At 36.4% G+C, this 15571-nt stretch overlaps 1 protein-coding gene across 1 annotated transcript in view; it reads left to right on the top strand.

The window, feature by feature from the left end:
* MDFIC (MyoD family inhibitor domain containing) overlaps nucleotides 1-15571 on the top strand; it is a 99561-nt gene that overhangs the window by 50755 nt on the left and 33235 nt on the right. The window contains exon 3 of the mRNA XM_082662482.1: nucleotides 11005-11277. Coding sequence (XP_082518608.1) covers nucleotides 11005-11277 — 273 coding nt within the window. The remainder of the gene's footprint in view (nucleotides 1-11004; nucleotides 11278-15571) is intronic.

The raw sequence follows: 15571 nt of genomic DNA, 5'->3' as shown, positions 1-15571 counted from the left end.
TTGAATTATGGTTTTCTCAGGGTATATGCCCAGTAGTGGGATTGCTGGGTCATATATCTGTTTTTGTGCCTGTACCATACTGTATTGATTACTGTAGCTTTGTAGTATAGTGTGAAGTCCAAGAGCCTGTTTCTTCCAGCTCTGTTTTTCTTTCTCAAGATTGCTTTGGCTTTTTGGGGTCTTTTGTGTTTTCCATACAAATTGTGCAATTTTTTGTTCTAGTTCTGTGAAAAATGCCAGTGGTAGTTTGATAGGGATTGCATTGAATCTGTAGATTCCTTTGGGTAGTATAGTCATTTTCACAATGCTGATTCTTCCAATCCAAGAACATGGTATATCTCTCCATCTGTTTGTATCCTCTTTAATTTCTTTCATCAGTGTCTTATAGTTATCTGTATACAGGTCTTTTGTCTCCTTAGGTAGGTTTATTCCTAGGTATTTTACTCTTTTTGTTGCAATGGTAAATGGGAGTGTTTCCTTAATTTCTCTTTCAGATTTTTCATCATTAGTGTATAGGAATGCAAGAGATTTCTGTGCATTAATTTTGTATCCTGCTACTTTACCAAATTCATTGATTAGCTCTAGTAGTTTTCTGGTAGCATCTTTAGGATTCTCTATGTATAGTATCATGTCATCTGCAAACAGTGACAGCTTTACTTCTTCTTTTCCGATTTGGATTCCTTTTATTTCTTTTTCTTCTCTGATTGCTGTGGCTAAAACTTCCAAAACTGTGTTGAATAATAGTGGTGAGAGTGGGCAACCTTGTCTTGTTCCTGATCTTAGAAGAAATGGTTTCAGTTTTTCCCCATTGAGAACGATGTTGGCTGTGGGTTTGTCATATATGGCCTTTATTATGTTGAGGTAAGTTCCCTCCATGCCTACTTTCTGGAGGGTTTTTTTCATATATAGGTGTTGACTTTCATCAAAAGCTTTTTCTGCATCTATTGAGATGATCATATGGTTTTTCTCCTTCAGTTTGTAATATGCTGTATCACATTGATTGATTTGCGTATATTGAAGAATCCTTGCATTCCTGGGATAAACCCCACTTGATCATGGTGTGTGATTCTTTTAATGTGCTGTTGGAATCTGTTTGCTAGTATTTTGTTGAGGATTTCTGCATCTATGTTCATCAGTGATATTGGCCTATAGTTTTCTTTCTTTGTGACATCTTTGTCTGGTTTTGGTATCAGGGTGATGGTGGCCTCTTGGAATGGGAGTGGTCCTCCCACTACTGTATTTTGGAAGAGACTGAGAAGGATAGGTGTTAGCTCTTCTCTAAATGTTTGATAGAATTCGACTGTGAATCTGTCTGATCCTAGGCTTTTGTTTGTTGGAAGATTTTTAATCACAGTTTCAATTTCAGTGCTTGTGATTGATCTGTTCATATTTTCTATTTCTTCCTGGTTCAGTCTTGGAAGGTTGTGCTTTCCTAAGAATTTGTTCATTTCTTCCAGGTGGTCCACTGTATTCGCATATAGTTGCTTGTAGTCATCTCTCATGATCCTTTGTATTTCTGCAGTGTCAGTTGTTACTTCTCCTTTTTCGTTTCTAATTCTGTTGATTTGAGTCTTTTCCCTTTTTTTCTTGATTAGTGTGGCTAATGGTTTATCAATTTTGTTTACCTTCTCAAAGAACCAGCTTTTACTTTTATTGATCATTGCTATCTTTTCCTTCATTTCCTTTTTGTTTGTTTCTGATCTGATCTTTATGATTTCATTCCTTTTGCTAACTTTGGATTTTTTTGTTCTTCTTCTCTAATTGCTTTAGGTGTAAGGTTAGGTTGTTTATTTGAGATGTTTTTTGTTTCTTGAGGTAGGCTTGTATTGCTATAAACTTCCCTCTTTGAACTGCTTTTGCTGCATCCCGTAGTTTTTGGGTCATTGTGTTTTCATTGTCATTTGTTTCTAGGCATTTTTTGATTTCCTCTTTGACTTCTTTAGTGATCTCTTGGTTATTTAGTAGTGTATTGTTTAGCCTCCATGTGTTTGTAGTGTTTTACAGATTTTTTTCCTGTAATTGATATCTAGTCTCATAGCATTGTGGTTGGAAAAGATATTTTCTATGATTTCAATTTTCTTAAATTTACCAAGGCTTGATTTGTGATCCAAGATATGATCTATCCTGGAGAATGTTCCATGAGCACTTGATAAGAAAGTGTATTCTGTTGGTTTTGGATGGAATGTCCTATAAGTATCAAGTCCATGTGGTTTAATGTATCATTTAAAGCTTGTGTTTCCTTACTTATTTTCATTTTGGATGATCTCTCCATTGGTGAAAGTGGGGTGTTAAAGTTCCCTACTATGATTTTGTTACTGTCAGTTTCCCCTTTTTTGGCTGTTAGCATTTGCCTTATGTATTGAGGTGCACCTATGTTTGTGTTGGGTGCATAAATATTTACAATTGTTGTATCTTCTTCTTGGATTGATCCGTTGATCATTATGTAGTGTCCTTCTTTATCTCTTGTAATAGTCTTTATTTTAAAGTCTGTTTGGTCTGATATGAGAATTCCTACTCCAGCTTTTTTTTGATTTCCATTTGCATGGAATATGTTTTTCTATCCCCTCACTTTCAGTCTGTATGTGTCCCTAGGTCTGAAGTGGGTCTCTTGTAGACAGCATATATATGGGTCTTGTTTTTGTATCCATTCAGCCAGTCTGTGTCTTTTGGTTGGAGCATTTAATCCAGTTACATTTAAGGTAGTTATCGATATGCATGTTCCTATTACCATTTTCTTAATTGTTTTGGGTTTGTTATTGTAGGTCTTTTCCTTCTCCTGTGTTTCCTGCCTAGAGAAGTTCCTTTAACATTTGTTGTAAAGCTGGTTTGGTGGTACTGAATTCTCTTAGCTTTTGCTTGTCTGTAAAGGTTTTAATTTCTCCATCGAATCTGAGTGAGATCCTTGTTGGCTAGAGTAATCTTGGTTTTAGGTTTTTCCCTTTCATCACTTTAAATATGTCCTGCCAGTCCCTTCTGGCTTGCAGAGTTTCTGCTGAAAGATCAGCTGTTAACCTTATGGGGATTCCCTTGTGTGTTATTTGTTGTGTTTCCCTTGCTGCTTTTAATATGTTTTCTTTGTATTTAATTTTTGATAGTTTGATTAATATGTTTCTTGGCATGTTTCTCCTTGGATTTATCCTGTATGGGACTCTCTGTGCTTCCTGGACTTGATTAACTATTTCCTTTCCCATATTAGGGAAGTTTTCAACTATAATCTCTTCAAATATTTTCTCAGTCCCTTTCTTTTTCTCTTCTTCTTCTGGTTCCCCTATAATTGGAATGTTGGTGTGTTCAGTGTTGTCCCAGAGGTCTCTGAGACTGTCCTCAATTCTTTTCATTCTCTTTTCTTTATTCTGCTCTGCTGTAGTTACTTCCACTCTTTTATCTTCTGGGCCACTTATCCATTTTTCTGCCTCAGTTATTCTGCTATTGATTCCTTGTAGAGAATTTTTAATTTCACTTATTATGTTTTTCATCATTGTTTGTTTGCTCTTTAGTTCTTCTAGATCCTTGTTAAACATTTCTTGTATTTTCTCCATTCTTTTTCCAAGATTTTGGATCATCTTTACTGTCATTACTCTGAATTCTTTTTCAGGTAGACTGCCTATTTCCTCTTCATTTCTTAGGTCTGGTGGGTTTTTACCTTGCTCCTTCATCTGCTGTGTGTTTCTCTGTCTTCTCATTTTGCTTAACTTACTTTGTTTGGGGTCTCCTTTTCGCAGGCTGCAGGTTCGTAGTTCCTGTTGTTTTTGGTGTCTGCCCGCAGTGGCTAAGGTTGGTTCAGTGGGTTGTGTTGGCTTCCTGGTGGAGGGGTCTGGTGCCTGTGTTCTGGTGGATGAGGCTGGATCATGTCTTTCTCGTGGGCAGGACCACGTCCGGAGGTATGTTTTGGTGTGTCTGTTGACTTATTATGATTTTAAGCAGCCTCTCTGCTAATGGTTGGCGTTGTGTTCCTGTCTTGCTAGTTGTTTGGCATAGGATGTCCAGCACTGTAGCTTGCTCATCGTTGAGTGTAGCTGGGTCTTAGCATTGAGGTGGAGATCTCTGGGAGAGCTTTCACCATTTGATATTACCTGGAGCCAGGAGGTCTCTAGTGGGCCAATGTTCTGAACTCGGCTCTCCCACCTCAGAGGCACAGGCCTGACACCTGGCCGGAGCACCAAGACCCTGCCAGCCACACACCCCAGAAGAAAAGAGAGAAAAAAAGGAAGAAATAAAAATAAAATAAAGTTATTAAAATTAAAAAATTATTAAAAATTAAAAAGTAATAAAAATATTAAAAGGGAACAAGGAAAGAAGACAGCAACCAAACCAAAAAACAAATCCACCAATGATAACAAGCGCTAAAAACTATACAAAAAAGAGAACAAAGAAACAAACAGACAGACAAATGGATAGACAGAACCCAAGACAAGACAAATGGTAAAAGCAAAGCTAGACAAAATCACACAAAGAAGCATACATATACATACACACTACGAAAAGAGAAAAAGGAAAAGAATCTATATATTTTGGGAAGTCTGAGGTCTTCTGCCAGCGTTCAGTAGGTGTTCTGTAGGAGTTGTTCCACATGTAGATGTATTTCTGATGTATTTGTGGGGAGGAAAGTGATCTCCACATCTTACTCCTCTGCCATCTTGAAGGTCTCGTTTTCAAATTACAGGTGTAGGAACAGGTTTTGTTGAGACAGGTGGAGAAGCAGGTTGGCATAGAGCAAGCCAGCTTGCTGCTGCCCGCAGTCCGGCCCTTGGTTGCCACGGCCGTCTGTCGGTCCCGTGAGCCTCGGAGGGAGGACAAAAGAGGTGTCCCTGTGGCCGGGACAGGCTCTCAGTATAGGCGATGGGAAGGACCCGAGTGAGGTGGCTATGGCCGCTCCCGCTGCGGATGCTGCCGATTCCCCTGGGCCGGAGGTGTCGGAGAGGCCGTGTCCTCAGGATTGTGGCGCCCGGAGCACAGCGCTCGCCTCAAGGTTTATTTCTTATGTAACAGTATGAGATGAGTATTCCAGGTCGCTGAGAGGCTCTGTTCCCTGCTGCCATGCAGATTCCTTCTGTTCGGTTTCTCCAATATCCCTTAAGATATTTCGCTCAGCTGTGGTCAAAGCTGCGTTGCCCAAGTGCAAGAAAAATAGTATAGGGAGGACACACCCAAGTCTTAAGGCCCTGGCCTAGAAGTGGCAAGAATAATTTCTTCTCCCAGTCCTTCAGAGCGAACATGGACACGTGGCTGAACTGAACTGCAAGGGAGGCTGGGAAATGGGTTATCCCCACGCCCGGGACAATGGGGAGGATGGATCTGGTGAACAGCTAGCAATCACCCTCTTCCAGGCTCTACTTAAAGATGTTTAAGTACTTCCTAAATGTTCTTTATGAAATGGAGGAAAGTGCTCAATTCTCCAAACTTCTAAAAGTTGTATTGTGTTGTTTTGGGAAGAAGTACATCTAAGCCCTGACATCTGGTGATTTATTTTGCAATACTTAAAAAGGAATTACTGTTAAAAATGCTAACCATTGTGATAGCATCATAAGACAATCCCCTCCATCCTGTGAGGCCTCAGTCATGTAATCAGAATTTAATTGGGATTCTCAAATGATCAAGGTTCCAAAAAAATTACAGTTCCAAAATATATCTCAGTATGTTAGTATACACATTAAGTAAAATGAAGATGGAAAATCAGAAGGCCCTTGGAGGGGAACTAAGGACACAGAAATAGAAAATGCCAGGAGCTTCCAGAGTGTGTGTTAGGATGCTGGGTCCACCCAGGGTCTGCACACTGGGAAAGGCTTGCATCAAGCTGATACCTGGTTGTCTAATAGCACATTTGTTTTAGTTGATTTTAGCCTAAATTTAGATTATAACAATAAAGTAGTATAGTTTTGTCATATTAGTGCATATTGAAGTAAGAAACTTTTAAAGCTATTATTGTGTGTAGATGCATATTTTATGTATATATAATAAAACACTATTTTGTTATAGATATGTATAAATTAAGTCTGCGTGTGTGTGTGTGTGTGTGTCTGTCTGTCTGTCTGTCTGTCTCATAGTGACCGTGGAGTAGCATAGTACTTGGTACCGAATAAAAGCTTTGTGACTAACCCTAGGAAGAGTAAATTCGGTTTTAAATCCTAAGCATTTAATTTAGATTTTTTTTGTATGTGTGCAACAACCATTTAAACTGACTAAACGGCATGAGAATTCTTTTGTAATTTTATTAAATCTGACTTGTGTAAAGAGACCAGCGACTGAAGACGATTTGCACATGCTAATAGATTATACGCTATAGCAGAATGTTGCTTTATATTGCTACTCCAGCAGCTGCAGTTTCAAGTATAGTTATTACTAGCTCCAATATCACCCAGTTTTTTAAAAAAAAAAATTTATCAAAAGAAGTTCATGCTATTGACTCATTACTCCCATATTTATTATTATTGAAAATCACTAGATCTAATTCTATTGGTTTCCTTCCTGATTGAAAACATTTGAACCTAGAAAGCACAGTATTTCTTAAGACATTTGTAACTATTCATCATGGATATTAAAATTACAATCATGGTGCATTGTGTGAACAATGATTAAAAAAAAAAATTCTTTACACATATGGTAAGCGGGTGACCAATGCTATCCAGGTTTGGAGATGCTGAATGTTCATATAACTGGTATTTGAAATTTTGATGTGTATTGCATTTGTTACTGAATATCAAGAATACATTTTTTTGCTCATATAGAGTAAGTTTAAAATGGGGTCTTTTGTAGAAGCACCCATCCTGTTTAGAATGATATAACAGATGCTGAATGTTCACATATCAAACAAAATGCCAGGCTTCTGTAGAAAAGAGGTGTCAAAAAGTTTCTTTGTACCTTTAACGCATGTGATTATGTAGTACAAAATGCAGAGTTTGTAAAATTTCTTGAATATACAGGCAAAAAAATGAATAATTCAAAACAACTCATAAGTTCTACATTCTATTGTCCCTTTATAACGCAGGCAGAAGATAGCAGTGCACTCCCAATAGAGCTGAATTTGCACAAGTTACACCTCTGAAAATGCCAGATGGTCTATGGTCTACTTTTGAGAGCTGTCACATATGTAAAGATTTGAAAAAAGAAAGACAGCTGAATGAGAGCAGTGGATCATTAAAGGGAGAGTGAGGGTCCCTAGGCATCACTTGTGTTTTAAGAAGCATTGTGTCGTTTCCATATTAGTGTGCTTTTTTTTTTAAGCCATACACAACTTTTACACAATAAGGAAAAGAAATCTGTTTAAAACCAAGTAGTTATGGTTTAATCAGTCAGATGTTTCTGTTCTTTATTCAAGAATAAAATCACATTCCTGATTTGGTTTTAGTTGTACTTTTACTGTAAGATTTAATTCACATCTATGAAAAATGATCAATGAAGTTAAATGTCTTAAGATAATTCATATATCTAGGGTTTATCCAGTTTTGATTTGACTTATATATTGCATGTATCTGACAAAATCATAATGTTAAGAAACTGGAACGAAGAGATAATACTTGGTTACTTGACCCATAATACAAACTACACTAAAAATAATTAGGTGGCAGTGAAACAAAAATGAATGTACTATCATTTATCTGCCAACAGAAATAGATATCATTTTGAAGATTGAAATGTAGATAAATCATTAAGGATATGTTTGAATATCACTCTGGCCATACCCAGTAATTTGCAAAAAGTCAATTTTGATAGTAGGAAAAGGTCAGACCTGTCGGTTTTAGAATTTGGTGGCAAGATCTGATGTCTTTTGCCACCTTTATTTTTACTTATGGAGAATGTTTATTACATAATAATTTTAAATTGATCTTGGATTATGGAATATGACAGCGCCTTTTTGATTGATAAGTCTCCCCAGCATCGGTCAGTAACATTTCAACTTAACCCAGCTCTCAGATTGCTTGAATTATTCTTTGCAGAGAAGAAGTGGCCCAAAACATTCCATTTATTTGGTGCGATTATTGGAAGGAGCTCTGAAAAGAACACCAAATTAGGTTTAACTGTCTTCTTTGGCATCCCGTTAAATACATATGCATAACTAGCTTTATGTTCAATAGCAGTCATTAGGATGTCATTCTAGTTGATACAAGAAGCTACAGGAGCAGCAAATTAATCTCTGGATTAAGTGATTGCACACCCATAAGAAATAGATCTTCTGCACAAGCCTTGATTGTTGATTTCAGTTTTGAGAGGGGCATATATAGCTAGTAAACAGAGAAGTAACCTTCTTTTTTCTTTTCAGCAGAAGTTAGGAGAAAAACAGAACATTTTGATAAATTTTATAGCTGTTACTTTGTGTTATTCCCAAATAATAAAATGTTTAGAAAACTATTCTCCTTTATCACTAAAAAACTGAATAACTCTAAGAGGAGTTCATATATTAGTTTTATAAATTGGGTATCATTGTTAATAGCCTTGGTATGAAAGGATGCTTTCATTAAGCAGAAAAACACCAAACTTTTTTTCTTACAATATGCACATTCATGAGTAAAATATTCTGGTATGTTAAGATGTTTTTCCTTAAGAGACATAGGATATGTGAACAAGAATGTAAGTAAACAATTTGTGCTAAAGAGTCACTCAAATGCAAGCTGTCTTGTTTGTCAAAAATATATACCAAGTCTTAGGTAGTCCCCAGATGACAGATAATTAGTCCATTTTAGACTTATCAGTGCCATGTATAACTGTTACAGTTTTGCATGCAATACTTTTTCTAAGTCAAAGACCTCTTAGTATTCAGATTTAATTTACATTTCCTAACTATTCATAATCATAAACAGAAAAGACTAAAACAGCAGCTTCAGATTTTAAAATTCCAGGAAATTATATAATAGTAAAATTTGACACCGAACGTTTTTTGTTGTTGCTGTTGTTTTGATGAAATGCTATGATTGGTCACTCTGCTTAGGAGCTACACAAGCAAGGTAAATGTTGATTTTAAGAACCTCATTACCTAACCAATGTAAACAGATAACACTTTGGGTTGAGATCAGGGCTCTTAGCTGCAAAAACCAGAATCCATTTTAGCTAATTTATAGAAAATAAATGTATTAGTAGCAATAGATTCTCCCAAGAGTTACACAGCCAAGGATCATGCCCATCCATTCAACGGGGCTTCCCTAATGAAAACCCCACTAATGCTACACCCTAGGCCCACTGGTCTGCTAGGAAGTGGACACCAGCCACCGCACCCACTGCCAAGACCAACAAATGCCTTCTTCGCTGTCTGTGCGAGAGGCTCCACGACCCAGCTGTGGCTGCCATCTTGCATTGGTACTTCTGCACCTTCTGCACTTCTGCATACTTCTCTTTGGTAGAATGTAAGTCACGTATGTGCCCTCTAGCTCAAGAGGAATGTAGGGAAGAGATAGAGCACGTTATCAAAAGCTATGGGCGTATTCAGAAATGCTGGGCAGACAGATGATCACTAGTCACCCGCTTGTTTTGTGATTTGTTGTCCAAAGAATCAAAGTAGTTCGCCCTTTTTAGTGTCGTGCTAATAAAATGTTCTTTTATAATTTTCTTTTAAGCTCTTCATATATAGACATTTAATCCATCTGAAATTTCTTTGTATGAGATACACGTGCATTTGCATGGGCACACATACACATTTTGGGGACTTTCTCTGCTGTTCCATTGGTTTATGTCTATGCCTGGACCACCACCATACTGTCTCAGTTACTGTAGTTTTAAAATAAGACTTTATATCTGGTAAGTCAAGTCCCACATTTGTCTTTTTCTTCCTTAAAATTTCCTTAGTGATTCTTGTACTCTTACTTATAAATTTTGGGATCAGCTCAAGTTCCACAAATAAGCCTTTTGGAAATTTTATGGGAATTACATTAAATAAATTGGGGAGAATTAACATATTATCAGAATTAACATTTATACTCTCTCCATTTATTAGGGTTTTCTTTTATGTCTTTCAGTAATATTTTGTAATTTTTGCCACGAAATCTCTGCAGCCTTTTTTCTAGCTTAATTCCTAGATACTTATAGGGTTTTTTGTTTGTTGGCTTGTTTTTCTTCTTTTGTTGCTATGAAGAGTTCAATTTTTCTTGCATATTTACTAGTTGCTTACTGTTGGCTTGTAGAATTTGGTTGGTTTGAATATGGTTCATCGTGTGTAAGTCTTGCTAAATTCTTAGTTTTTCAGAATGTACAGTCTCTTAGATTTCCCCTGGAATATTCAATTATGTACCCATCTCAGAAATTTTGTTTCTTCCTTTCCAGGACTCACCCCTGTTTTTTTTCTTTTCGGTGTTTATTGTTTTTGCCAGTGTAATGTTGCATAAGAGGGTGAAGGTGGGCATTGTTTTCTTGGTCCTGACGAAAAAGGAGCACTTCTCCAGTGTTGACTTTTAATTTTGCTAGATGCGTTTTTGCCAGATTAAGGAAGTTCTTTTCTATTCCTATCTTTCCATAAATGGTTTATTTTAAAATCAAAGAATATGGAAAAGGTTTTCTTCTTCAGAATTTAAAGTGGAATTAAAAAGAAAAACAACTATCTAGTTCTCTCTTATCCAGCTTTGATACCTGACCTCATTGTTCCTTGCCTCTTATCTCAAAAGGTAATTGAGCAGTTTATCATTTTCAGGGATATTGCTATAATACTGTTAGTCTATGGCACCTAAAAAAGGACCTGGGACTTAGAAAACAATCCACATTAGCTGTTGAATGAGTTTTGAATTAACGTTTTTCAGATTTGCAAGTTAAATTTTTTAAAGAAAAAAAATACCTTTTTTTCTCCTCTTTTTATGTCCTTTGTGGAAAGTCACCCTTGATGACCCCCTTCCCATTTTCCCTTTTAGTAATTATGCTTTCTCTATGTTCATGTTTATTCATGTTTTCCTTTTATTTTATTTTTTTTCCTCTTCACTTTTAGGATCATGGGTAAAATCCAAGAAAGTCTGTTACTGAGTCTATTTTGATTATTTTCAAATAGTCATTTTTTTAACTGGATAAACTTTGCCTGTTTTTTTCACTTAGCCCAACCTCAGCGCTTGCCTCAGCTTCAAACTGCAGCACAGGAAAGTGAGGAGGAAATAAGCAAGATAAAGAACGGCCACCCAAGTCTGAGCAATGGAAATGGAATCCACCACGGGGCCAAACATGTATCTGCAGAGAATCGAAGACTTTCAGCACCCGTTTCTCAAAAAGTGCATAGAAAAATTCAATCCAGCTTGTCTGTAAGCAGTGACATCAGTAAGAAGAGTAAAGTAAATGCTGTCTTTTCTCAAAAGACAGGCTCTTCACCTGAAGGTAAGTGTGAAATATATGCATATTTTATTTGACCAGATGTAAAATCATATTCACGAATAATTATTTGATCAAGCAAACGTAAATGCAGAATCTTGCTTATCCTCCAAACAGGAATTTTGGTAAAATGCAGCTTCCCCAAAGGAAAGCACAGGCCGGAAACGGAAGCGTTGGCCGCTGACATCCTGCCTTTAGATTGTCTTCTAGAGTGAACAGTCATTACTTTAAATATGACTGCTATACTTCTTTTTTTAATACCACCTTTAAAAATACAAATACAACGTTTTGGTGGCATATGAATGTATGTATTTTTTTCATCCCTGATTCAATATGTTATGCTGTGGTTCAGAGATACCCGCTTGTATTTTTGTCTTGCAAATCAGTTTTTAAATATGCAAAACTAAAGCAAAGATTTGGTCATTTTCATGCTTTTGCCAGGGAGTGGGCTAGGTAATCTCTGTTGCTTGATGGACCGGTATCTTCCAGCTACCAGTGCTGCCCTGGACAGCTCCCCTCCCCCAGCCCTGCCTCATTCCAAGCTCACTGTGGTCTGGCCTTTAGCTCCTTCGCTAGAGGCACTAGGCTACGTTCTCTGACCTCTCAGGAATTAGTGATTACCTTGTTAATTAAATACTATGAAGCTGGAAAAGCTGTTGTTTATTATAACACAAACCCATCTGGTGATGTTGGGTTTATAACCTACAGATTCCTTTTATAAAAATGGCGGTGGTGTTGTGTCAAAAAAAAGAATAGCTTTCCCTCAAGTTTAAGGTCCCAGATTTCTCCCAGCATATATGCATGTTCCTCTGCTCTACCTCTTCCCTCCTTTCAGCAGTTCGTGGATATCAAAAACTCGAATCTTTTTTTTTTTTAAATATATATATGTATTTTTTCTGGTTCAGGTATTGTGTTTGTGTGTGTATATATATACATTCATATAGATAAAATAGAAACTATTTTTCTTATTCCCCTTACCTTTCTATTTTAATTATCATGAAATCTTAAAGAAGGGAAATTCTGGGGATGCTTCTGTGAAGTTGGCCATGCTTATTCATAGAGAGAGAAATTGAGTTGTAAATAGGAAATTGTATTGAGAGTTACCAGTAATGAGTGGGAGAAAGGATATTACATTTTTGGCTACAGGTGTCTCAAACTCAACTGAGGTAAAGTGTTAGGTTGATCAAATGATATGATAATAAATGGTCTGCATAGTTCCAGGTCAGTGACACTACTTTCCAAACTAATTAGATTGAAAGGGACATGATTGACACTTTAAAATGAGTTTGACATGTAAGCTGCATGGTCATCTCTGAAGCATAGGTAGGCTGTTAACTAAACTGGCTCTCCAAGGAGTTGGGAAGGCAATGCAATTTTTGAGAGAGAATCTTTGCTTCTAGGTGATTGGGTGAAATAACTGAATGCAATTGAAATCTTCTTGTTTTATACATTTGACTTTTCTTATTGTGCCCCTAATCTCTAATTTGCCATTTGATATTTACTGATTTTAAATAATGGTAACATTTGCATATCCAACTTGAAATAGCTTATGGAATTTTTATAAAATTTGTTATTATTCACTTATTTTTAATACCATGTCTGAATTGATTTCTAATGGAAGAATGCAGCTTTGTAAGTAACATATGAAGGAAGAGGAAAACCAGTAGTTATATAAATGAAGTAATATAAATGAAATATAATTCTACTCTCCCTTCCTCTCTCCTCTTCCTTGCTTTTTCTCTACTATCCTCCTCTTCCCCACACTACAAAGGTGTGGATAAGGGAAGTCCCTTGTAATCCTTCTCTTATTACAAAATCTGTTCCAGATTGGATCGGGGGTATGAGGAGTAGGAAATGCCAGTGGAGTTGTCTAAACATACTGTACAATGTCCTACCCATTTACTTCACTCTTACGCTATTCAATTTAGCCTGATGGTAGGTTCCTTTTATTGTGATTGATTACTTGAACTTAGATGAAAATTCCATTGTCCTACTACATAGACATCTTCCTGCTTTTTGCTGCTATTTAAGGTTGTGCCTTCAAATTTTATTGTTTCTTCTGACTTTCAGTTTTGAAGGAAAGTTTAAACAAACAAAAAGCACAGAACTGGTAGATGGCAAATTAAAAGGAAAAGGACCTCAGCTCTGCCACCAACTAGCTGGGGCACTTGGGTCTGGGGCTGCTTTTTTCTAGAAAATGCCTTGGATTAGATATCTAAAAGGTTAGGTTTGATTCCAGGATTCTGTGGTGCTTTCTTTATAGCAAAGCTGCTTGACTCTCAGAACAGGTCTCTTGCTGTATAGAATATGTGAATTCTGGGCAAGTAGAAATCTAATACCTGCTGATAGAACAGGGCAACGGGAGAAATTCTTTTTTAATTATTTCTTTTTATTGAAATATAGTTGATTTACAATGTTGTGTTAGTTTCAGGTGCACAGCAAAGAGATTTTTATATATATATGTGTGTGTATATATATATACACACACATATATGTATATATACACACATATATATATATATTTTTACATTCTCTTCCATTATAGGTTATTACAAGATCTTGAGTACAGTTCTCTGCGCTATACAGTAGGTCCTTTGTGTTTATCTAATATGTAGTAGTGTTTGTTTATATTTTAATTGCAAACTCCTAATTTATTCCCCCCCCCACTTTCCCCGTGGTAACCATAAGTGTGTTCATTTGTATCATTTTTTTAGATTCCACATATAAGCAATATCATATATTTGTCATCTATACATACGATATTTGTCTTTGGCTTATTTCACTTAGGTGAACCTAGAGATTATCATACTATGTTGCTGCAAGTGGCATTATTTCATTCCTTTTTATGGCTGAGTAATATTCCATTGTGTATATATTCTACATCTTCTTTATGCATACATCTGTCGATGGACACACAGGTTGCTTCCATGTCTTGGCTATTGTAAATAGTTTCAATAAACAGAGATAATATCTGGATTTCAGGAGGCCTGTATGTCAGAACAGTAGGTCTTGAACAGGCTTGATTTGTGATACTATTAAAAATGGATAGAAATTATTTTTTAATAATCAACGGGGGATTTAATTACTAGACTTTTCTCATTTTATGTTTTTCCTTTTGTTTCACATTTTTCTTAAATCTTCGTCGTCTATGCCTGTTCTTATAGCAAAGTGAGCAAATGCTAGCAAAACAATATTCGCTGAAAACAGTTAACCTTGCCCAGATTGGTAATGTGTGTTTTTTTCTGGATAAATGGTGCTTGCAGTTATGATTTACAATATTGACAACCAGAGGGACATTGTTCTGGTTCAGATGGTGGAATTAAATGTATAACTCTTTCACAGTCTTTCATTAAGGACACTAAGGGCTGCTTTGCTGACCAAGTTTGGAAAACACTGCTATGATGTGGGTCCATTGCTTATACAGAGGTAAGGATGGACCCAGCCACATAACTGGGTCAGTGGGCTGGTGGCATCTTTTCATATGTCTTGAACTGTGGGTTATTTAAGGCCTCAGTACAAATAGACATGTGTTTCATCAGGTTCTCTTTTTAAGCTATGTTGATTCATAGTTAGTTATGTAGGTTCATTCTGTATACCAGGTACTGTTCCACCTACTTCACTCACATGAACTCATTTAATCCTCCTAATAGCACTATAACTCTATGAACTGTATATAATTGTTTAATTATAAATGAGAGAACTGAGGCACAGAAAGGTTAAGTGAACCCGCCAAAGTCAAGTTAGTACATGATAGAAATTGATAGAAATGAGACTCAACCCCAGATCATTCTGGCTCTATAGTCTATGCTCGAAACCACTATGGCATTTTGCCTTAAAGTTCTCTGAGGAAAAGGTAATTTAGTGGCCATTCTAACATCACATGGGACATTGATATCATTGCAGCTGTGGGTCAGGCAGGGATCTTCTGATTAGTAAACATTTGCCTTCTTTAAATTCTTCTAAAATTTTAAAAACAGTTCTCATACCTGTGTTCTGTGTCCATTTTCCTTCCCTACTAGATCATAAATTTCTGAAGAGACTGGATTGGGTCTGAGTCCAGTTTTTAAAAATTTACAGTGGTGTTCAGTACTATAACTTCAACTTCATAGAGTTTCACACGAGTTAATAAGTGATGCAATGTTTTATTCCAAACTACTTCCTTGAAACTAGCACTGGAAAGTTAAAATATGTACTCATATTCATTAAAAAAAATGTTCTTTAAAAAAGTTCCTTTTATGAAATAGAGGGGAAAAAACCCATGTGGGAAAATATTGTACATTTTATTTAAAGATTATTAAAT

Source organism: Grampus griseus, assembly GCF_964374135.1.
Source record: "Grampus griseus genome assembly, chromosome: 9".
In the NCBI taxonomy this organism is placed as follows: Eukaryota; Metazoa; Chordata; class Mammalia; order Artiodactyla; family Delphinidae; genus Grampus; species Grampus griseus.
Note: the sequence above shows the minus strand (reverse complement) of the source record. Positions and strands in the feature narration are given on the sequence as shown.